Here is a 24618-nt window from a genome sequence, read left to right as displayed (position 1 = left end):
AAGCAGAGACCCGCACATTATACTCAAGTCCATGATGTAGTGTAGTATATTGAGGTACTATTTTAACTGTTGATAGGTAACAGAACCTATTTCATAAAATTGCAAATAATTTATTATTTCATTAACCTTCTTCATGAATATGAAGCAGGTTACCTGCAGCCCGTTTCCTTCTCTGCAAACGTCTTTTCTGTGTGTATTCACTCAGTGCTATTTTCTTTAGTTAACGTGTCCTCCAGACACCCTGATACGATTGCAAAATCATTGTGACATCATCATTGTTGGGAGAATCATTTTCACTTTACAGAAAGTGGAATTCAGTCATTACTAATGAACTTATACTGACTGACCATAAGAAGATGAATGTAAGTGGCTTGGTCAACCTTTCCAACAGTTTACTTTCTCTCTTGTTAATAAGCATGCCTTCACAACTCATGTATCAACCAATGCAATGCAGGTTGCTCTTACAAATTAATGGGAATTTTGCACCAAATCTGTCTCTTAAATATTGACTCCTGTCACACCATTGCACGGTAGCTGCATTGTGTAGTATTTACAAGATTCATTATGCCAACTTTCAAGATTGCTTTAGCAGTAACTCTCAAACCATGTGTCTTGACCATCTAGATAGACAAGAGCATCAGATCTATTGAGGAGAAAGTGAGGACTGCAGATGCTGGAGATCAGAGCTGAAAATGTGTTGCTGGTTAAAGCGCAGCAGGTCAGGCAGCATCCAAGGAGCAGGAGAATCGACGTTTCAAGCATGAGCCCTGAAGAAGGGCTCATGCCCGAAACGTCGATTCTCCTGCTCCTTGGATGCTGCCTGACCTGCTGCGCTTTTCCAGCAACACATTTTCAGCATCAGATCTATTGGAATACCGCCACCTACATGTTTCCCTCTGAATCACACACCATCCTGACTGAAATTTATTGCTTTTTTATCATCCCTTGCAAGATCCTGGAATTCCCTATCGGATTATCTGTACCAGCAGTTCAAGAAGTGATTTACCAAGACTTTCTAAAGGGAAAATAGGAATGGAATAAATGCACGCCTCCATGAACAAAAAAAAGAAATAAGATTTTCACTCTGTGTTCCATAGATACATACATCTGTAAATTCTCCCAATGACAAGAAATGGATGAAAATATCAGAGGAGATCAAGAACATTTTCAAAACTGCTGTAACCGTACTGCAGCAGCGAGGGACAATGAATAGGAGCAAGGCCAGGAAGTATCTCTGCTCAGGTAAGAATTTTGGTTTGCTTTTCATTATCACTGTGAAACAATGTGTTTTAAAGATACAATGAAAACAGTTGTATTATGATTGAGGAACATGTTTTCCAGACTACAAAACTTAAATGAACAATATTGGTGAACATACCTAAAATATTTACAAATTTACTTTCATTGAGTTGCCAAATATAAACTTGCTGTAAACTTCATCAGCACTCTCCCACCTTCAAACTACAATTCTTCTCCCATCAAGCATATATCCAAATAAATTGAAATCAAAGATCTCTTAAACTCCACAGCCCCCCAGGACAATGTAGCATGATCTGAAATCCGTATTCCATCCTCTTAGTGCTTACTGAATGCTTTTAACCTATTCTGTTTCAAATCCCCTCGGAATTACTATGAGTGCACATTTTGCTAATGCCGCGTTTCCAGCTAAGGGATCTACCTGCTGTTTTTATAGCTCCATCCCTTCTATTCTAATTCTAAACACATGTGGGTAATCTTCTGAATTTACATTTGTTGTAAATGTTCTAGCAATTACTAGAGCCCAGCAATTTAATTTCCTTATCTTCTAGCTGTTAAATTCTTCAAGTAGTGTGATCATATGTTTTTAAGTGCACCAAACACCATTTAGGTGTTTCAATTGTATCTATCCTATTCTACAGTTCTGCTGTAACTTCTAATTAAAAAACCTAAATTACTTGAACCATGAACTATATATTCACAACAGCATATTAATTATCACCCTTTGTTTTTTTTAAATATTTGAGGAAGAATTACCATTCTCTTTCAGAAAGGTAAGCAAAAATAGCCTTGACTATTTTAGCAAAGCTGGTATATCCACATTAAGGGCTGCAAACAAAAATGTTGCGATTTTTCCACATCCCACCCTGATTTATTTTAATGTTTGTTTATCACACTGGCATGTACTCTGACCCCTCTAAGCCCACAGCAGGAAGGCAAACATTCAGGGATAGGGAAATTGACAACATGACAGTGGAAGCCTCTATCAGTGCATATGTAGGAATGGACGCATCATCAGATCGAGTAAAAAGACAATGTATTAACAAGATGGCAACGGAGTAGCAAGGCTGCATGCAGGCTTTTGCCTGGGGCTCATCTGCTCCCATCTGCATTCACTTGTTTTTTATCTTTTCACTTATGCTCTTTTTCTTCTTTTCTCTTTACTTTGGCAAGTTAGTTGGCAATATCAGCACAGCAGCAAGAGCAGGCTGTGTTCGGAATGGGGGTGGGTGGGAGGGGGGAGCTGCCTCATCATGGTCACAGGCACTTTCTGGCGGCTGTAGACTCTTCAAGTTGGCGGCACCAGCAAGGCAGCATTTCGGAGGAGAGTGGCCAGAGTGGGAAGCTTGGCTTGGTGGTGGCCTAGCCTGCCCTAGACTGGCAGCAGAGCCGGGGACTGCCGGTTATGGGCAAGTTTGGGTTCAGCATGGGATTTTGCGGCAGCATCAGACAGGTATGTCAAACAGCAAAAAGATAGCGTCTAAAGAGTGGTGACTCCTACAATGGTGGGTCTGGCGCAGACAGTGGCAAGGCAGTGGAGCAGCGTGGTGGCACAGGTGGCACTGTTGAGCCAACTCAAGACTCATGACAGAGACAGGGGATTCTTAAATTAGTTTCTTAAACTATTCAAAATGGCACCAGATTGTGGTGATAGTTGAAGCTAGTCACCGTGTTTTATTGTATTATTCATTGTAAAATGCAAGTGACAATCAATCATTCAAATTCAATAACAAAAAACAAAATCCCACTCACATTAGGTTAATTTAACTACATTAAATGTGTCAAGATTAAATTGGCATTTTAGGGCGGCACGGTGGCACAGTGGTTAGCACTGTTGCCTCACAACGCCTGTAGACCCGGGTTCAATTCCCGACTCAGGCGACTGACTGTGTGGAGTTTGCACGTTCTCCCCGTGTCTGCGTGGGTTTCCTCCGGGTGCTCCGGTTTCCTCCCACAGTCACAAAGATGTGCGGGTCAGGTGAATTGGCCAAGCTAAATTGCCCGTAGTGTTAGGTAAGGGGTAAATGTGGGGGTATGGGTGGGTTGCGCTTCGGCGGGTCGGTGTGGACTTGTTGGGCCGAAGGGCCTGTTTCCACACTGTAAGTCTAAGTCTAAGTCTAAGTCTAAGATGAGTTCATTATTCTGTTCATGCAAGTACATACACAGTTAACCCTTCACAATAGAGCAATCACACATTTCTCACACTTGTGTACAACTATACTTTCCTTCCTTGTAATGTTTTGCTTTGTCATGGCTTCACGATATAGAAAGTCTAACAAATTATAGAGAAACTTTATATTAGCAGAGGATGTCGCTGGGGAGAAGGTAGCTGAGAGTGCAATAGGAGGATGGAGGTGGGGTGAAGGTGATAGGTCAGAGAGGAGGGTAGAGCGGATAGATGGGAAGGAAGATTGACAGGTGGGACAGGTCAGGAGGACAGTGCTGAGCTGGAAGTTTGTAACAGAGGTTAGGTGGGAGGGGAAATGAGGAAACCGGTGAAGTCCACATGGATGCCATGTGCTTGAAGGGTCCCAAGGTGGAAGATGAGGCGTTCTTCCTCCAGGCGGCAGGTGGTGAGGGAGTGGCGGTGAAGGAGGCCCAGGACCTGCATGTCCTCAGCAGAGTGGGAGGGGGAGTTGAAATGTTGGGCCACGGGGCGGTGGGGTTGATTGGAGTGGGTGTCCCGGAGATGTTCTCTGAACCGTTCTGCGAGAAAGCGTCCGGTCTCCCCAGTGTAGAGGAGACCTCATCGGGAGCAACGGATACAATAAAGGACATGTGTGAAAGTGCAGGTGAAACTCTGATGGATGTGGAAAGCTCCTTTGAGGCCTTGGATGGAGGTGAGGGGGGAGGTGTGGGCGCAGGTATTGGAATTCCTGTGGTGGCAGGGGAAAGTGCCGGGTGAGGAGGGTGGGTTGTTGGGGAGGGGGTTGGGGGGGGGGGGGGTGCGGGAACCTGACCAGGTAGTCACGGAAGGAATGGTCTTTGCGGAAGGCGGAAAGGGATGGGGAGGGAAATATATCCCTGGTGGTGGGGTCCGTTTGGAGGTGGCGGAAATGTCAGCGGATGATGTGATTTAGGCAGAGGTTGGTAGGGCAGAAGGTGAGCACCAGGAGGGTTTTGTCTTTGTTGCGGATGAAGGGGTGGGGTCTGAGGGCGGAGGTGCAGGATGTGAATGAGCTCCGTTAGAGGGCATCTTCAACCACGTGGTTGCTGTCTTTAAAGAAGGAGGCCATCTGGTGTGTTCTGAGATGGAACTGGTCCTCCTGGGAGCAGATATGGTAGACGTGGAGGAATTGGGAATAAGGGATCGCATTTTTGCAGGAGATAGAGTAGAAAGAGGTGTAATCCAGGTAGCTGAGGGAGTCGGTGGGTTTGTAAAAAATGTCAGTGTTGGGTCAATCATCGTTGATGGAGGTGGGGAGGTCCAGGAAAGGGAGGGTGGTGTCAGAGATGGTCCAGGTGAATTTAAGGTCAGGGTGGAATGTGTTGGTGAATTTGATGAATTGCTCAACCTCCTCACGGGAGCAAGGGCTGGCGCCGATGCTGCGGAGGAAGAGGTGGGCAGTGGTGCCGGTGTAACTCCAGAATATGGACTGTTCCACATAGCCGACAAAAAGACAGGCATAGCTGGGGCCCATGCGAATGCCCATGTCTACTCCTTCCTCTGGAGGAAGTGGGAGGATTCGAAGGAGAAATTGTTAAGGGTGAGGACTACTTCAGCCAAACAAATGAGAGTGTCAGTGGAAGGGTACTGTTGGGGACGTCAGTAGAGGAAGAAACAGAGGGCTTGGAGGCTCTGGTCATGGTGGATGGAGGTGTAGAGGGACTGGATGTCCATGGTGAAGATGAGGCGTTGGATGCTGAGGAAACGGAAGTCTTGGAGGTGGAGGGCGTGGATGATTTCCCAAATGTATGGGGGGAGTTCCTGGACTAGGGGAAATAGGACAGTATCGAGGTAGGTGGAGATGAGTTCGGTGGAGCAGGAGCAGACTGAGACAGTGGGTCAGCCAGGGTGGTGAGGCTTGCTGATCTTGAGTAGGATGTAGAATTGGACAGTGCGGGGTTCCCAAACTATGCCGCATAGTGGAGTGGAGGACTGCGCATTGTGAGGGTGGAGGTTGGAGTGGGGGAGGGGGATAGACAGGTTGAGGCGGTCAGTATGTCAGCAGCATTTGGAAATAAAAAGGTCGAGGGCGGGTAATAGGCCAACACGGGGTATCCTGATGGATGGAGTGTGTTGGAGGCAGGCGAAGGGGTCCTCGGAAGATGGGCGGAAGTCCTGATTTTAAAAAGTAAACTCGGAGGCGGAAGCGACAGAAGAAGTGTTTGACATCACGGCATGTATTGAATTCGTTGATGTGTGGATGGACGGGAATGAAGGTGAGGCCTTTGCTGAGGACTGATGGTTTGTCCTCAGTGAGGGGGAAGCCTGGGGGGATGGTGAAAACTCGGCAGGGCAGGGAGCTGGGATCTGGTGTGGGTGTGGAGCTGGGAGTGGGGCTGGAGCCAGTAACTGGAGAGGGTGTGGTGGTAGGGGAAATGGGGATGGAGTCATTTGAGAAGTGGTGTTCCCCTCGGGGTTCTGGGGGGGGCGGGGATGGTGACAGTGGGATCCGTGGGGGGACTGGGGGTGTGTGTAGGCAATGTGCTGGTGGGTGGCGTCAGTGGGGGCGGAAGTGGTAGTGACGAAGGCAGCTGTGAGGGCGGAAGTCACGGTACGCGTGACGTCGCTGATGATGTATGGGCGGAAGTGACGAAACTCGAGGAGTGGGTAAAGTAGGGTGCGGAAGTTGCTGCAGAAGCGGCATTGATGGGGGTGGAAGTCATGGAACACGTGGCGTTGGTGATGCCAGAGTGGGGCGGAAGTGGCTGTGAACGCAACAAGATGGGGGGCGTGCGGGGGCAGAAGTGTGTTTCCGGTTGGGCCTTGCATTAGTCCCAGCGGTGGTGGACCTAGTGCCGATCACGGCGGTGGTTGGTTGTCTGGCGGCTGCAATGGCTGTTGTCTGGTTGGTAGTCGCGGAGACAGCATGTGTAGCTGTGGCTGCAAGCTGTCGGTCGGTGATGGTGGCTGGCACGGCCTCGTGGCCGATGGCGGCCGAGCAGTTCCCGAGGTTGGGGGAAGTTTCTGGAATGTTCAAAGAGCGCTGACTATTGAGGTGGGAATATAAAAGTTTGTTGTACTTACAGCTTTTGATGTTAGAAATGGTGTAGAAATATTGTTTGTTGAGAGTATGAATTCTTCTGAGGATATAATACAGTAGGGGTCCTTTGCAGTTCTGAGAGAGTGTGGCCCTCAGTTGAGCCATAGCTGACTATAGAGAGGTTAGGTGGCAGTGCGTGGCTGGAAGTGTGGAGCAGAGGATCCGGGATGAGAATTGTTGCTGGAGATTTTGGATTTATAATCTGCACTGGTTGTCCTGTTCAAATCCAAACTATGTTGGTCTGAATGTGGTTTGGAGTCCTTGTGGGATCAATTGGTTCCGAAGGCAGGCACTGAGGAAGGAGATGTGGCTGTGATAGCAAGTCTGTTTCAGGACATGGTTGAAGAGCTTCAGGGCAGAGGAGATGACCTGGGGTTGCAGTGAGAGAGAGACTCACTGAGATTCTTGTGGAGGGAGGAGGAGAATTTCTTCAAGATAGACATCCTTGGAAGAGGATTCGCAGTAAGGTTAAAATTAACTAGGCAAAAGTGAGGACTGCAGATGCTGGAGATCAGAGTCGAAATTAGAGTGATGCTAGAAAAGCACAGCAGGTCAGGCAGCATCTGAGAAGCAGGATAAATCAACGTTTTGGGCAAAAGCCCTTCATCAGGAATGAGGCTGGGAGCCTTGGGGCTGGAGAGTTAAATGGGAGGGGAATGGAGTTGAGGAGAAGGTAGCTAGGAATGCAATTGGTAAATGGAGGTGGGGTAAAGTTGATAGGTCGGTGAGGAGGGATAAGGTCCTGCTATCCCATATTCCCAATTCCACTGCCTCCGCTACATCTGCTCCCAGTAGGACCAGTTCCATCACAGAAAACACCAGATGGTCTCCTTCTTTAGAGACCGCAATTTCCCCTCCCACATGGTTGAAGATGCCATCCAATGCATCTCATCCACGTCCCGCACCTCCGCCCTCAAACCCCACCCCTCCAACCACAACAAGGACAGAACCCCCCTGGTCCTCACCTTTCCCCCCACCAACCTCCGCATTAACCGCATCATCTGCCAACATTTCCGCCACCGATAAATGGACCCCACCAGCAGGAATATATTTCCCTCCCCACCCCTTTCCACTTTCTGTAAAGATCGTTCCCTGGTCAGGTCCACATCCCTAACAACCCACCCTCCCCTCCTGGCACCTTCCCCTGCCACCGCAGGAATTGCAAAACTTGTGCCCACACCTCCTCCCTCACCTCCATCCAAGGCCCCAAAGGAACCTTCCACATCTATCAAAGTTTCACCTGCACATCCACACATGATTTATTGTATCCATTGCTCCCGATGCAGTCTCCTCTACATTAGTGAGAGCGGACGCCTTCTCACAGAGTGCTTCAGAGAACATCTCAGGGATACCTGTACCAATCAACCCCACTGTGCTGTGGCCAAACATTTCAACTCCCCCTCCCACTCTGCCGAGGACATGCAGGTCCTGGGCCTCCTCCACCGCCGCTCCCTCACCACCAAACGCCTGGAGGAAGAACACCTCATCTTCCTCTTCGGGACCCTTCAAGCCCATGGCATTCATGTGGACTTCAACAGTTTCCTCATTTCCCCTTCCCCCACCTTACCCCAGTTCCAACCTTCCAGCTCAGCACTGTTCTTCTAACCTGTCCCATCTGTCAATCTTCCTTCCGACCTAACACTCCACCCTCCTCTCCGACCTATCACCTTTATCCCCACCTCAATCCACCTATTGCACTTTAAGCTACCTTCTGCCCAGCCCCAACCCCCTCCTATTTATCTCTCCACCCTCGAGACTCCCAGCCTCATTTCTGATGACAGGCCTTTGTCCAAAATGCCGATCGTTCCTGCTCCTCGGATGCTGCCTGACCTTTTGTGCTTTTCCAGCACCGCTCGAATCTTGAAATATATTTACTTGTTATGACCGTTTACTCAAAAGATATTGATCTTGGCTTCTGTTTTCTTAAAGCAATCGAGGATGAGTTTGAATTTGCCCTGGGAAACCAAACACCAGCATTTCTAAGAAAGTGCGTGTGTTACATCAGGAAAATTGCTCATATTGATCGCCATGTGAAGAATCCAGCTATGAGCCGATACACAGATGTCATCGAGGTCAATGGGAAGCGTATAAGAGACCCAGTTGCGATTGAAAAGCTTGAGAAGCTCAGGGACGAGTTTATTCCTATGATTGTTGCCTCATCCAACTTGAGAGTATACACATCGATTACTCACTGCAATATGAAACTTGGATATTCAGAGGATGTGGAGAATCACTATGTTGAAGGTCTTTGTAAACAATTCTATGATGATATGATTGACATTATCCAGTCTACAGTTCAACAAAACTTTGATATTGAAACAGATGCACTTTATGATGAGGTTCTGCAGCACTTGTCCCTTTGTAAAATGTACTCCTCTCTCTATCAGTACCAATGTGAGGCTCTGAACCTCATACACAAGTATATTCTGCCTTGTAAAGCAGGACATATGAGTCCACTTGTTGTCTACGGTGGACCATGCACAGGCAAAACACTCCTACTGGCAAAAGTGGCCGAACAGGTAAAAGTGGTTTATCAAAATATTTTAATATTTGATGGTTTTATTGAATCAGTCAAAATCTATTTACATTTACAAAATTAGTCTGTGTTGGCTTGAGAGAAAACAAACAGTGAAATAGTCTGGAGAGTCAACATAATAGGTTCCACGTTCACATATCACTTTTAAATCAGCTCAGACTAGTGGATAGTGTGAATCCTTTCACTCATTGGGAAGAGGAGTGTTGGGTCTAGAGCGAGGGAAGAGTGAGTGGTTGGTGCGGAGCCTGGCTGGGGGGATCAGGACTCAGGAGAGAGAGCGGTGATTGTTGGGTCAAGGTCAGGGAATGGAGTGGTTTGAGAGAGGAGTGCTTGGGAGTTCTACAGTTCTGATTCGCGATCAGAAATTTGCTGATGTTCAGGTGGTTCAAGTCACCCCCAGCTGCCGGGTTCTGATACTGGACTTGGGGAATGTGAAATGAAGAAGGCAGTAGACACGTGTTTCAGGGCAAAAGAATCTTTGTGTTTATTAAGTACAAAAGCTAAGTATAATACCATAAATAAAGGCAAATCTAATAGATGGTGAAATTGATACAATCAATTACAATGAGGACAATAATTAAAGACACTATTAAATCAGAGACAGAATAAACATTATTAGAAGCTAAACAGCAGTTTCAGTCGCAAATTTCAATCAGGCTTGGGGTTCCTTGCACTGTCACCACCCGCCTTCCCCTTCCTGCTAGAGTTTCAGCTCACCACTGAGGAAAACACAATCTTAAAGTACAGCTAGCTATTGAGGTTCTTGTTGTTGGTTCCCCTGGTTTGGAACAGGCCTGTGTGTGGAAGCTCCTGTCAGAATCTCATTTGGTTCAGTTCCCACCCCCCCTCCCCCAATATCTTCCAATGATGTCATTGGTTGGCTTCCTGATTCAGCTTCTGTTTGGCCTCTGCCTGTGGGGAAGTTGCTTGTTGGGGCTAGGAGCCTGTGGGGAAGTTGCTTGTTGGGGCTGGGAGCCTGTGGGGAATTTGCTTGTTGGAGCTGGGAGCCTGTGGGGAAGTTGCTTGTTGGGGCTAGGAGCCTGTGGGGAAGCTGCTTGTTGGGGCTGGGAGCCTGTGGGGAAGCTGCTTGTTGGGGCTGGGAGCCTGCGGGGAAGCTGCTTGTTGGGGCTGGGAGCCTGCGGGGAAGCTTTTTCTGCAGAAGCTTGTTGATGAAAAAAAGACTCTTTCCCAGGTAAGATCAGGGCTCGCTGTTATACAGACTGTCTGCCCCGTTATCTTCTCTCAAATCTGGGTTACCATTGTGTTGATTGTGTTTTTGGTATTCTCTTTGTAGAAAGTTCAATGTGCAGAGGCAGTCCTTCAAAATCTGTGACAATGGGAATTCTGCAGCATTCCCAACCACACTGGAATAACAACTATCTGACCATTGGAAAATCTGCACCATGATTTTCTTTAAATTCTCTAGGTTTTAGTTATGTTCATACCAGTTAAAGTGATAACATTTCATGTCATTGACCATTCATTTATCAGAGCTGGAAACATTTACAAATGCAACAAATGCTAAAAAAAATCAAGGCAAGAAAAGTGCCAGATGGCATATGGTGCCAGGCTACTGGATGATGGGAAAAGGAAGTAGGGTGCCAGGGTGAAAAGGACAAAGGAGCTATGTAAGTGATCTGACAAATCTCAATGTAGGCTTGGGGAATTGTAATTTATCTTTTGGTTAGGCATTTTGCAGCTGTTTGGATTTAATATTGATGTCAGTAATTTCAAATCATTTTTTTTTATTTTTGGATTGATGGCACTTGTTGATAATTTTCTATTTGTCCTGTTTACACATAATCTAGACCAAGTCTTTTCATTCTTTACTTTGCTACAATCAACTGATGTAGTGCTCTATAAATTGAGCCTGCTACTCTAAGAATCATATCAAATTTGAATTTTCTTTAAGTATGCACAGTATCCCAGTTTATCTGACTGTCAAACCAAAGTTGTTAGAAAACGCAGATTAGGTTTCTGTACAAAATAAGAATTACTATTTATTGTAAGTGTTATGAAGATATGAGTGAACTATACCTGTAAGAGAGTAAAAACTAGCAGTGACAGCACCAAGTGTTCTCAACAAGACACAATATGTTCCAGCTACAGGGTACCTAGTTGCCTGGAAACAACAAAACAGTTTTAAATTCAGCTAATCAGTTTAAATTATACCCCAATAAAATACTAAATTCCAATCAAGTTTGAATTAAGTATATGGACAATCTTAAAAACCAATGACACAATCTGATGATTTGGGGTATAAGACTGGGAAAAATTGAACAGTTGGGAGGAGAACTACCACCAGACCAACAGCTGTAGACTGCTAGTCAGAACTTTCTGAGAGGTACCAATCTAGAGAAGGAGTTTGCATAGAGTAAAACATCAGCACCGAGCTGGAGAGCAAATCTACCGATGAAGATAACAAGAAGATTTGGCCACCAACTGGAATTAAAATTTGAATTTTCCTGTACATCTTGGGAGTTTAACGGACTAGTATTATAGAAGGGAAGGTAACAGATAGGTTAGAGGAAGGAGGTGTAATTAGTTGTGAGTTAATTATTCTCTGTTATACTTTAAGAAATAAAATTGTTAATTTTTACTTTAAATAGTTCTTGGCCTCTTGAATTTTCATAGATTACTGCACGGGAAAAACCTTTTCTGTGTTGCTGGTTTAAATTAAGCAGGAGGGTTTACCCTGTGTTGTAACATAAGTAATTAGACTCTAGGTAAACAAATAAAAACTATTGGCATAAAGCACTACTAATTAAAATGCTAATCGTCCCATAAGCTCCCCCTTACATGCTCACACAAACAATCACGAAAAATAGGTTATTAACAGGTAGAAAAATGGAAGGTTAGTTCAGTGGTCTTTATTTCCAATTCTAATGTTGAGATGATCCTAGTTCGACTAGCCAGGCCCTGAGTGTTCACTTGTCTTTCTCTGGAAGCCTCCTGTGGTTCACTTGGAAAATGTCTCTGATTTATCAATTCAGAAGTCACAGTTCACAGCAAAAAAGGTAACTGGTTTTCTTCAAATTAAACCAAGATTTCTTTTACAGCAGAGACCAGACTCTTCTGGAGAAAACAACAGCACATCCTTCTGTGCCCTTCTCTCTCTGCATGTTTGTGTCTCTGTAACTTGTTTCCACTTCCACACTGCTCAGTTAGCTGAGAACTAATCAGCTTCACTTAGAAACTATGGTTGCTTATTACCTGGATGTTGAAGGAACCCACAGCCACAAAAAAAGAGAGTTCACAATAGGTATAAGATTCCTTGCTATGAAATTATGAACCCTGTTTTTAAAAATAATGCTTTTGGGGGGGATCCAAGATGGCGGCGACCCAGCAAGACTGAGTCCACAGTGCTCTACCCAAAACTTGGGAAAAGTGGGCTATCCACCCCCACCACACTCACTAAACCATTTATAATAGTTGTTAACCTTAAATAGTTACCTATTAGTACATTTAAATAGTCTAATACTAGCTGGAAAATGAGTAAAGGGAAGGGAACAGGCGGCTCTAAGAAAGCAGGGACCCCTCCCCCACCCTCTCCCTCTTCAGCTGCAACAAAGGTGTCTTCAGCTACTTCAGGAGATTTACCAATGAAGATGAGCTTTGAGGAGATGTTTGCCAGGTGGGAGGCGAAGATTGATGCTTTTATCGATGAGTCTCGGCAGAGCAGAGAAGCACTATCAGCCGAGCTGCAGAAGCAGGGCAGAGACATTCAGGAATTGGAGTGCCGAGTCAGAGAGGTGGAGTCGAAGGCCGCAGCCTCAGAGACTGGGATAAAATCAACAGCCGACCACATCCGTTTTCTCGAGAATCGAGTCCAGAACCTAGAAAACCACATTGATGACCTCGAAAATCGATGTCGTAGAAAAAATATTCGGTTGTTGGGCCTGCCTGAGCAGGAAGAGGGAGGTCAGCTGACAGCATTCTTAGAGCATTGGCTGCCACAACTTTTAAATCTGCATAATGGATCAGGCCAGGTAAGGGTGGAATGGGCCTACCGGGTCACAGTACGTGGGCCCGGCTCAACCCACCGCCCACGCCCGGTCCTGTTCCAGCTGCAGAGCTATAGGGAGAGGCAGATGCTCCTGGAAGCCTCAAGAAATCTGGGAAAAGATCCCCAAGCTATGACCCACAAAGGATCCAGGATCATGCTGTTCCAGGACTTCTCCCCAGCTTTGGTCCGAAAGAGGAAGGCATTCGATGAGGCGAAGAAGCGTTTAAGGGACTTAAATATCCAGTACTCCTTACGATATCCAGCGACGCTACGCCTTAGCCACGAAGGATCCATATATAACTTCGGATCACCGGAGAAGGCTAAGGAATTCTTGGACTCTCTTAAATAAACTGTAAGAGATTGTGGACGCTGGTCTGCCTTTCCCATTATTTTGGTTTACATCCCTTCATCTTTTCTTATCTTTCCCCCTATGTGTGTATGTGTGTATATATATATATATATATATATATATATATATATATATATATATATATGTTGGGGCGTTTGGTTAATGTTGATGGGGAGAGGTGGTTACCTTATTCTATTTTACTTCTGTTTTTAGGAGCAGGGTTGTTTTTCTTTCCCCTGTTATTTTGTGGTATTATATTTAAGTATTACATGTTGAGATTATAATCTTATAGTTCTATATGGTATTCCCAAATATATTTAGATGTGGGTGTGGGTGGGGGTGGGGTGTTCACTGTTAACTCTAGCTTTATATTATATTTGAATTCTCCTCATTTTATTGAGGAACACCTGGGTCAAGGGTGGGGCACTGGTTGGAAGAGGGTAAGATGGACTGTGGGAGAGGAAGTGACGCTCCCTGGGAACAAGGGAGAAAATCTCCAATTCGGAATGTTTTATATTTTTTATACTTAGAAAGAGTTTTTTGTTATATTGTTTTGAGTGTATCAGAGAATCTTTACTTTTGTAAATCTTGTATGCTCCATGAATAAAGAATTAGGATGTTCTAGATAGGGTTTCCCCTCCCGAGGGGTCTCGGATCTGTCCGGATGATTATGGCTGAACAGTCGGTTAAGTGGTGCACCTGGAATGTCAGGGGGAGTAATTCGCCAGTTAAAAGGAAGAAAATATTATCAAATCTTAAGAAGGAGAGAGTTGATATAGCTCTCCTACAGGAGACACACCTGTCGGATAAAGAACACTTAAAATTACGACAGGGCGGATTTGATCAGGCCTTTTTTTCCTCTTTTAATTCAAAAAGCAGGGGAGTCGTTATCCTTGTCCGGAAGAACTTCCCTTTGAAAATTCTAAATCAGATAAAAGACGAATCTGGACGATATATTTTGATTAAAGCCCTCATAAATGGAGAGGAATATGGGATCTTAAATGTATACTGCCCCCCGGCACACCCCTTTAAATTCATAACGGAAGCTTTTTCAAAACTGATGGCCTTTGGTGCCCGTCATACAATTATAGGGGGAGACTTTAATTGTATTATGGATCCGGAAATAGACAGGATTCCCAAGAGTGCCGCTGGAGTATCTCCCAGATCTAGACAACTGGCGGACCTGAATAAAGAATTAGGATTGGTAGATGTATGGAGATGTCTCCATCCACAGGGTAGAGATTTTTCTTTCTACTCTAATCCACATAAATGTCACACAAGAATTGATATGTTTTTTGCCCCATCGATTTTTCTAAACTCTATAGCAACCTGTAAAATAGGTACTATAGCAATCTCTGACCATGCCGCTGTATACATGGAAACTAAGGTAAAGAACAATGGGACATCTGCTCGGCATTGGCGTATGGACCCCTTCCTGATAAAAGATAGCAAATTTTTAAAGTGCTTCTCCCAAGAACTTAAAACTTTTTTAGAAATTAATACTGGTACGGCTAGCAATCCGTCAATGATGTGGGAGACCATCAAAGCTTATGCACGAGGTTTGATCATCTCCTATTCAGCGACCCAGAGGAAAATGAAGGGAGAGCAACAGCGTCTGCTCGAAGCTCGCCTAAAAGCAGCCGAAACAGCATACGCTGATAGACCTTCTATCACAAAATTGCAGAGGATTACAGCTCTTAGGACAGCTTTAAACACCGCGCTTACTCAAACGGCTAAAAGGGAAATATTATTTGCGAAACAAAGATTATATGAATATGGCGACAAACCGGGTAGATACTTAGCATTTCTTGCAAAGAAAAAGAAAGCTCCTCAAACTATTCCGACCATCAAGGAAAGTACAGGTACCCTGACTCATGATCATAAAAAGATCAATGCGACCTTTAAAGAATTTTATTCTGAACTATATAGATCGCAGGATTGTGAAGATAGGATTAGGAGGATGCAGTCATTTTTTAAAAATTTGACCTTCCCGGGCCTGACTCCGGAACAGGTGTCGGCCCTAAATACCCCTTTAACAGTCCAAGAAATACTTGAGGCAATTAGGCAACTTCAGAGCGGAAAAGCACCGGGCCCGGATGGTTTTCAAGCTGAATTCTATAAAGAATTTACAGGAATATTGGTTGACCCACTTATGGATATGTATAATTTTGCGCATAGTCAGGTCTGTCTCCCGCCCACGCTGAAAGAAGCAAATATTTCTCTTATCCTCAAAAAAGGAAAAGACCCAGAAGATTGTGCATCTTACAGACCAATATCCTTACTAAATGTAGACTTTAAAATTCTCTCAAAAATGTTAGCACTAAGACTAGAAAGGGTACTGCCATATATTATAAAGGAGGACCAGACGGGATTTATTAAGGGCCGCAGATCATCCAATAATATCAGAAGGGTCTTGAATATGATCCAAGCCTGTCATCAGGGAAAGATACCAGGAGTAGTAATTTCATTGGATGCGGAAAAGGCATTTGATAGGGTTGAATGGTCATATTTATTTTACACATTGGAAAGGTTTGGCGTTGGACAGGTGTTTACCAAATGGGTTTCAACATTGTATAATGACCCCAAAGCAGCTGTTATTACTAATGGGTTAAGATCGGATGGCTTCAGTGTGGGTAGGGGCTGCCGTCAAGGATGTCCTCTCTCACCATTGTTGTTTACACTGATAATCGAACCATTAGCAGAAGCCATCCAGACTGATCCTAATATAACGGCCCCGAGGATTGGTACAGGTAAACACAAAATTACCCTCTATGCGGATGACGTTCTCTTATTCCTCAGTAATCCTTTAATGTCAGTGCCTCGTCTAATTCAAGTTATTAATACATTTAGTGCATTCTCAGGCTATAAAATTAATTTTTCAAAATCGGAAGCCATGCCAATGGGTGGTCTGGCTATGATACCCCACTTAATGGACGGATCCCCTTTTCCCTTCTGTTGGTCCCTGGAGGGCTTCTTATATTTAGGTATTTTTATCACGCCAGTATTTGATCAGCTGTATAGGGCTAATTTTGTACAATTAATGGAAAGGATAAGGCAGGACCTCCAGCGATGGAGAGACCTTCCGATTTCCTGGCTAGGGAGAATAGCATTAATTAAAATGAATGTTCTGCCCCGTCTCTTATATTCTATGAGAATGCTCCCGCTGATGCTGCCAAGGCTAGCCCTACGTAAATTATATGGCTGGTTGGGCTCCTTTATTTGGAACCATAGACGGCCCCTTATTAAGCTGAAGAAGCTACAGCTTCCACAGGCAAGGGGAGGACTGGACTTCCCAGACTTTAGGAAATATCAGTTAAGCTCCCTACTAAGTTACATAGCTGATTGGGTTTCATCTGATCCACAATCAATTTGGCTGGATATCGAAGCCTCCCAAGTAAAATACCCACTTATTAACCTTTTATTTTCAGATAAGAGGAAAATCATTACAGACCACTGTAAAAATCCCATAATATTAAACACAATTAAGGCCTGGAATATAATGCGGCAAAATGAGGGTAACTCACATAAAACATCCCCCCATGCACCAATAGTAGGCGCATGGGGATGCCAACCGGGGATTACAGATGCCACCTTTAAACTCTGGAGATCCAGGGGCATCTCATGCTTAGGGGACCTATTTAAAGATGGGATCCTGATGTCCTTTGAGCAGCTGCGTCTGAAATTCGGAATACCTAATGGGGATCTCTTTCGATACTTCCAAGTTCGAGATTATATACAGAGGAAGACTACATTAATAGATAGTCTTTATAAATCAGACAGAGAACGTAATGTCTTACGACCAGCGGGGGCATCCTCCGTTAGTACTATATACCATTTGCTACATGATGGAGTCTCAGGAGACATGGATGACCTGCTTAAAACATGGGAGCAGGACTTGGGGCTAGAAATCTCTGAGGATATGTGGAATGACATTTGGGAAGATGCTAGAAGAATTGCTATCTGTAACAGAACTCAGGCTATCCAACTAAAGATACTTCATAGGGCCCATATAGCTCCGGCTCGACTGGCAAAATTTAAGGCAGGAGCATCTCCAATGTGTCCTAAATGCAAAATAGAGGTGGGTACTCTTGTACATTGTCTGTGGACTTGTCAGAAAATCCGCAGATACTGGACTAAAGTGGCAAATACCCTGACAGAAATTTTAGGAACGGAAATTAGGGTGGACCCTGTATCTCTCCTTTTGGGCTTTTCGAACCTCTCATCTCTGGATATGCATGGGAAGAGACTATTTTCTATTCTCTCTTTCTGTGCAAGGAAAAATATTTTGGTGAACTGGGTGGCTGAGGGCCCCCCTGGACTTTCAAATTGGCACAGATTAATTATGGAATATATCCCCCTTGACTTCCTCACAAATATGGTGCACCGAAAGACTGAATTATTTTATAAAATATGGCAGCCCTTTTTGAATTATATAAATGCAGATATTTCGGCTATCCTAACAAGGGCTTTTATTTAGTGAAGATTTCAGACCGGGCTGCTCCGGGGCCCCTTGGGAGAGGAATCCTGCGCGAATACGGGTTTTATTATATTTGATGTTTATACATTCCGAGCATGTAAGAGACTTAGGTATACACTCTGGTTAGTTATAGGTTAGATTAGTAGAAAGTTGAGTTTTTTTTCTTTCTTTTTTCGTTTTTTTTTCTTTTTTTGTTTTCTTTCTTTCTCTTTTCTTTGTTAAATTATGACTATTGTATATATGATTTAATTGTACATCAATGTTTGTATTTGAGAGTTTTGTTTATTTTTGTAAATTTGCAAAAATGTTAAATTTCAATAAAAATATCTACAAAAAAAATAATGCTTTTTCATTCCAGTCCACTGTTTCTAAAGTCACAAAAATAATCTTTACAACTTGCCCTTTTTAACCTCTCCATTTGCCATATATCATTATCAACATTTGGCCATTTAATCTGTCTTGTCCTCCAACCTATTACAGACCCTCCCTTTACTCTTTCTTGTCACCTTTCTTCTTTCTTTGTCTCAGTAGTTGATTAAAATCTGCTATGTCTCTAACCATTTCCAGTTCTGGGAAAAGGTCATTGACCTAACATATTAACTTTTGTTTCTCTCTGCCAATGCTGTTAGGCCTGCTGAATTTTTACAATATTTTCCACTTTAAGTTATCCTTTTGTTTTAGTAACCATAGACACGAATTGTTTTGCCCACAGCATTTATTGTTTAGCTGTCAACAATCATGAGGTGTTCTTAGGATTTGATTATATATCAGGAAGATAGATTAGCACAGCTGCATGTAGTCTGATCCTTATACTGTTTACAGGTGTACTTGAGGATAAGTGGTGTCACAGTATACAATATTATATAAAGCAGCTGAAGAAAGCTATAACAATGTCTCAGACATTTCAGCTGGTGATTGCTGACATTCCCAAGGCCAATAGGTTTGCTGATGTCCCAGGATCTAGCCTCAGTCAGTGATGATTTACTCTCTTACTGATTTTGGTTGCAAAATAATACAATTTACAAGGCAGGTGTCGCTAACTGTTAAGTTACTTCATTACACTACTCTACAAATCCATATTCAAAAGCGGATTCTATGGCCAGTATCCCAATTATTTTGTTTAAAACCGAAGAAAGATATTTGGCAGTATGTTGTGGATTGTTTTACTTTCTAAATGTGAAAGTTTCTAAGGAGATTGGATGCAATAACATAGGATGCAGTAATATTTTTCAGCCAGCTATTAATTTTACTTGATACCTTAATTTTCTTGTTACAACCTAATAAAGGGTACTCTTAACCAACTCGTTTTAGGATTCAAATAATCTTATGTTTCAGCTTTTTTTCCCCTTGATCTCAGAATAGGAATGTAGGAGTGCAAAAGTAGACCATTTAGCTACTTGACACAGTTCCACCATTTAATCAGGTCATTTCTGTTCAATAATTTAATTTCATACATTCACTTTTTCCTGAATCTCTTTGTATCTTCGTTCAACAACTGTTAATCATTCTTCCTTAAAATTAACAATGGAATGTGCATTAATTTCCCTGCCTCACACCCGTCTCTTATTTACGTACTGCTCCTCCTTAAGCCCTTCTACTTCTTTTTCATTCTTAAAGGAACTTCATAAAACTTTTTGTTCATCGGCTGTAATAATTCTGTGTGCAGCTTCGTGTCACACTGCATGAGCTCCATCACAATAAGATCCTTTCCATTAGATTTTCATCCATGTTTTGTGTCCAGGTGATCATTATTCCACAGGCAAGAACAGAAGATATTGTAATTGTTAGATTATGTTTTCAATAACGAATAAAAGATTATTCATGGATGCAGCTGTGTGATTTTTTTTTGTTAATATAGTGCTGTTCTTCACAAGCAGTTTTGATAAGGCTTTTATTTTGGACAATAAGGTAAGCCAGAAAGCCATGTGCTTGCGAACAAGTGATCTACTGGTTCCCAAATACTGGTTAATGACAACTGTCAAACTTTATACAGCATTGCTCAAGTGGACATACTTTTATGACAGTGTTGGAAAAAGCATTCTAAGTGAATGAGAGAATCACTAGTCAGAATTCTGCATTACAAACAAGAATTTTAATGTCAAAGACTTTTCTTTTGGTTTTAAAAACAGAAGTGTAAAACAAAATACAAAATTTCAGAATATCTTTCAAAGAGTCATTTAAATTTTGATTTTGGTACATCCCAGAGAGAGTGTATTTAAAGACGAGGTAATCAAGAGATGATAACCTCTGCTTGGTGTCTCGGCACTAATCAGAATGGAATAATAATCCATAATTTAAAGAATGATGATAACTGTTATTTGGTTTGTGATTAACACTGATGGAGTTTTTATCTGTATCCAGCAGTTCAATCAAAATTAATGTATATACTCCAGGAGCAAATTTTCAATAATAAGAATAATCATTAAACCATTTTATGTGTCACCGAATGTCTGTTAAAAACTTGTAATGTTATTTTATATTTCAGGCCTATTCTTGGCTTCAAGAGGAACTGGGCCCCAATTCAGAACCAGTTATAACAGTGAGATTTTTGGGAACAACAGAGTTAAGTACAGAGCTCAAACCACTGCTGCAAAGTCTCTGTGAACAATTAGCCATTAACTATCGATGCCTCATACACCATTATCCTCAAAAAATACAAGACCTGAGGGAATTATTCGTCAACCTTCTGAACGAGTCTTCATTTCATCGACCACTGGTATTAATCTTTGATGCTCTGGAGCAGCTTTCAGATGGTGAGGAGGCACGCAAATTATGGTGGCTCCCCATTCACCTTCCTCGTTCAGTACGTGTGATATTATCAACTCTGCCAAACAAGCATGGCATTCTGCAAAAACTGAGGTGCTTGATACAGGACAATGATAATTACATTGAACTGCTTCAACGTGACAGGAAGATCTGCAGCCAAATTCTTAAACATCAGCTTTTACAAGTGAAAAGAAAGGTCACTTCAGGTCAGCAGATCTATGTCAATGAAGCACTCTCAAAATGTACTCTGCCTATGTTTGTTCATCTGATTTACCATGAGGTCAAGCAATGGAGATCACACAAGGATGTTGATGACACTTCCCTTTGTGTGACAGTGCATGAAAGTATTGAGCACCTTTTCTGGTCCCTCGAAAATAAGTGTGGCCCGAGGCTGGTCTCAAGAGCACTTGGCTTTATCACAATGTCCAAAACTGGACTGAGTGAAATGGAGCTGGAAGATGTCCTTTCACTTGATAATTATGTTGTAAATGAAATCACAGCAAACACTAAACTTCAGAATCCGCTGCGGTTACCATGTTACTTCATCTCAAGATTGAAAGAGGAGCTACGTGGTTACTTAGTGGAGAGGCAGGTGAGAAGTGTCACACTCCTAGTGTGGGCAAATCGCCACCTTCACCTGATTGCTCAGAAACTGTACCTGCAGAATCAGGAAGAAATACATGAAATGCACAGCATCATGGCAGATTATTTTTTAGGAGTGTGGGCTGGTGGGAGACCAAGGTCATTCCATCCTGAGCTAAGTCACAGCCAATCTCTGGATATTAACAATAAAAGTATTAATGATGAAAAACAAATTGGCGAAAAGACTTTTGACAGGCAAGCCCCTGAGCAGCCATGGGTCTTCCAGTGCAACTCATTAGAGCCCGACATCTTTTTTGTGAATCATAGGAAAAGTACTGAGCTCCTGCATCATCTAACTAGAAGTGGGAGGACAGATGATCTGATGTACAGTGTGATTATGAATTTCAGTTGGCTGTACACCATGATCAAAATTGGTCACCTTGACAAAGTCCTTTCTGACATAGATCTTGCTTACAATTATTCACAGGAGAAAGAACTGAAATTTCTGGGAAGGACACTGCGAGGTATCAAATTGAAAGTTTCAAGGAACCCAGGCTCTCTGTCTGCTGAGCTGCAACAAAGGCTTCTACCTGTTGTTAGCTCTTTACCAAAGCTTAGACATCTTCTTTTAGAGTGCGACAAGGACGGCCCAAAGTATTGCTCAATAGTGCCTTTGCATTCCTCACTGGATGTGACATATAGCCCTGAAAGACTCCCACTAACAACCAGCTACATCCATGTGATTGAGGTGCTGCCTACATTGAGCCCCAGTGTGATCATTGCTGCACTGGAAAATGGTTCAATTACCACCTGGGATGTGGAATCACAACAAATTCAGCGCCAGATTACAACTTCAAACTCAGCCGTGTTAGGGATGAAACTTACTCATGATGAAAAGTACCTTGTTGTATCAACAACAAAAAACACATTGTTGATATATGACAATCATAACTCATGTCTATTATCAGAGGTGGAAGTCAAGGGCTCCAAGCACTGTATTGCAGGCGGGGGTAACTGTTTTATTCGTGGCTTCACATTATCAATTAACCATGCCCTCGCATGGTTGCAAGGGAGTAAAGACGTGCATGTGATTGATTTAATATATGGCTGGCCACTCTACCAATTCCATTGCTGGTATGAAGTGACTTGTGTCCAAAGTTCTCCAGATGGAGTTTATGCATTCTGTGGGCAATACCTGAACACTACAACCATTTTCCTCTTGGGAAGTGGTGAGAAGCTCTCAACAGTGACGTCTGAGCTGTCTGGTGGGTATGTGAAATCTCTTCTCATCCTGGCTGCAGCTCAAGAAATGGTCATGATTGATAATGAAGGCAGTTTGTCCGTCTGGAATATTGATGAAATTACTAACCCTCAACTTATTGAAGACTTTGACTGTCAGGGAAAGGATAACGAAGTGGTGAGTTTAGAGCTGGCAGAAGACCAAAGTGCAATTCTCATTTGTAAAACATTCAGCATTGAAATGTTGGACACTAATGTCTGGAAAGTGGCTGAGAAGTTCAAAGCAAAACGAAATGAGCGCTTCATATCAGCAGTCCTCTCCAAAAATGGTGACTCAATTATTGCTTCCATGGAACATATGTCATCAATATTCGTGTGGCGGAGAGACACTGGACAGTGTATGGCAAGTTTGCAGGAAATCTCAGGGGCCATTGTAAAGTTGGTCAAGTCAAATCTACACAATTTGTTACTGTCTTTGACAACCAGTGGTGTCCTTTCTGTCTGGGATATAGACATAATAACAGCAATCTCGAACATTGACAAAACAGGCAAAGCAATTCAAAATATTCTCCTGCCAGGCAGAGGTGAGCTAATCTACACATTGGATGGCTCTGAATTTGTTCATAAATGGAGCTTCAGCACTGGATACATTGAAGCTGTGTTTAAACATGACGGCATTGTGGAAAACTGTGTTCTCACATACTCTGGAGAGTTGATGGTCACTTCCGATGACAAAGGCACCCAATACATCTGGAACACAGTTACTGGGGACAACATCTTTCGGATCAATGGGCAGCGGATCTCCCAACTACTGATTACACACAATGACCAGTTTGTAGTCTCACTCTGTAACCAAGGTGTCTCTCGAGTGTGGAGACTGTCCACTGGTCACAAAGTCTGCAATATTCTGGTTCCCATGCAGAATGCATTTATCACATATCCGAACACGTTTGTAATTGGTGTTTCAAAAAACAAGCTGCTGGCTGTAAGCTTGTGGACAGGAAGTGTAACAAAAAAGTTCTGCTGTGATGATGGTACAACCATTGTAAATGTCAAGCTCATCCCTGATTCTCCAGACTATGTGGTTTTTATTACTTCTACTGAAACACTGTTTGTTTGGAGTGTGACGGAGGAAGCCGTGTGCAGACGTGTGCAGCTCCCTAATAATTTCCTGAAAAACCTCGAAGATTTTCAGATATCTCCCAATGGGAAACTGGGAATTTTGTCCCGAGGTGATGACAACATTAACATTATGGATCTGAACAACGGAAAACTGCGCCTTGTCCCAGCCACTGGAATCATCTGGCGTCAGAAATTATCACGCGATGGTCGTTACCTGGTATACATTTGTTTCAGAAACAACAGTGAAGAAAATGATAATGGGGCTGTGTCTAGTTTAATAGTTGTCAGATTGGCCGATGGTAAAAATATTGGAGCATGCTCACTTTACAAAACGCCTGCTTTTCTTAGTCTGTCACAGCGACACCTTAACATTATTGTGGGTTTTGATGATGGCAGCATCGGGACCTACACTGTGGTCGATCGCGTTGATGCTGCCTTAAAAATTAAAATTGCCACTTCAAACAGCCGTCAAATTTTTAATAGCACGTCTCAGCAAATCAGGCCTAAGCGTGCAAGCTTTATGTGCAAGTACACAGCTGACTGCGTATGGAGAGAGTCTTCTGAAGTCTTTGCCAGGGATAGTCCAATTACAGTCTCTGATTCAAGTGATACACTGGAGACAGCGCCTACCAAAAAACAACCTTACTACTCTGACAAAACAGGTTCGACATTACAGATAGACTATAAATGTCAAAATTTTCCAGCAGAAAGCTAAGCCAAGGTTTTTTTGTGTATGCAAGAAGAGTCCCTTATACAGAAAAATATTTTTTAATGTTGAGTGCCATTTTGAAAGTCACTCAAAGGTACTTCTTTTCTGCTTCTCGAGTATTAAACAGTTTTGTCTCTTTAAAATAGATCTTTGCTATTTCAAGGGGACTAATATCTCAGGGGGTAAAGTTATTTCTTCCATTGCACATGTTTATTTTCATTTAGTTTTGTGACTATTCCCAATTTTTGTTTGATTCCTGTAGCTGGTGTTCAGCATACTCATTTATTTACATCTGCTTACTTATCATAATGTTTCACGTCTAAAGGAATTTTCACTAAACAATGTTACTACCGGCTCAAATTTCCATT

General features: G+C 43.0%; 1 protein-coding gene across 1 annotated transcript in view; it reads left to right on the top strand.

Annotated features, from left to right (window-relative positions):
• The window catches only part of LOC132819666 (NACHT and WD repeat domain-containing protein 2), a 124265-nt gene extending 99909 nt beyond the window's left edge, over nucleotides 1-24356 (top strand). Inside the window, exons 5-7 of the mRNA XM_060831295.1 lie at nucleotides 1098-1242; nucleotides 8394-8983; nucleotides 20318-24356. Of these exons, the coding sequence (XP_060687278.1) occupies nucleotides 1098-1242; nucleotides 8394-8983; nucleotides 20318-24256 (4674 nt within the window). The 3' untranslated portion in view covers nucleotides 24257-24356. The remainder of the gene's footprint in view (nucleotides 1-1097; nucleotides 1243-8393; nucleotides 8984-20317) is intronic.
• The last annotated feature ends 262 nt before the right edge of the window (nucleotides 24357-24618 follow it).

This window comes from Hemiscyllium ocellatum, chromosome 1 (assembly GCF_020745735.1).
Source record: "Hemiscyllium ocellatum isolate sHemOce1 chromosome 1, sHemOce1.pat.X.cur, whole genome shotgun sequence".
Classification (NCBI taxonomy): domain Eukaryota; kingdom Metazoa; phylum Chordata; class Chondrichthyes; order Orectolobiformes; family Hemiscylliidae; genus Hemiscyllium; species Hemiscyllium ocellatum.
This window is presented reverse-complemented; position numbering and strand designations above follow the sequence as displayed.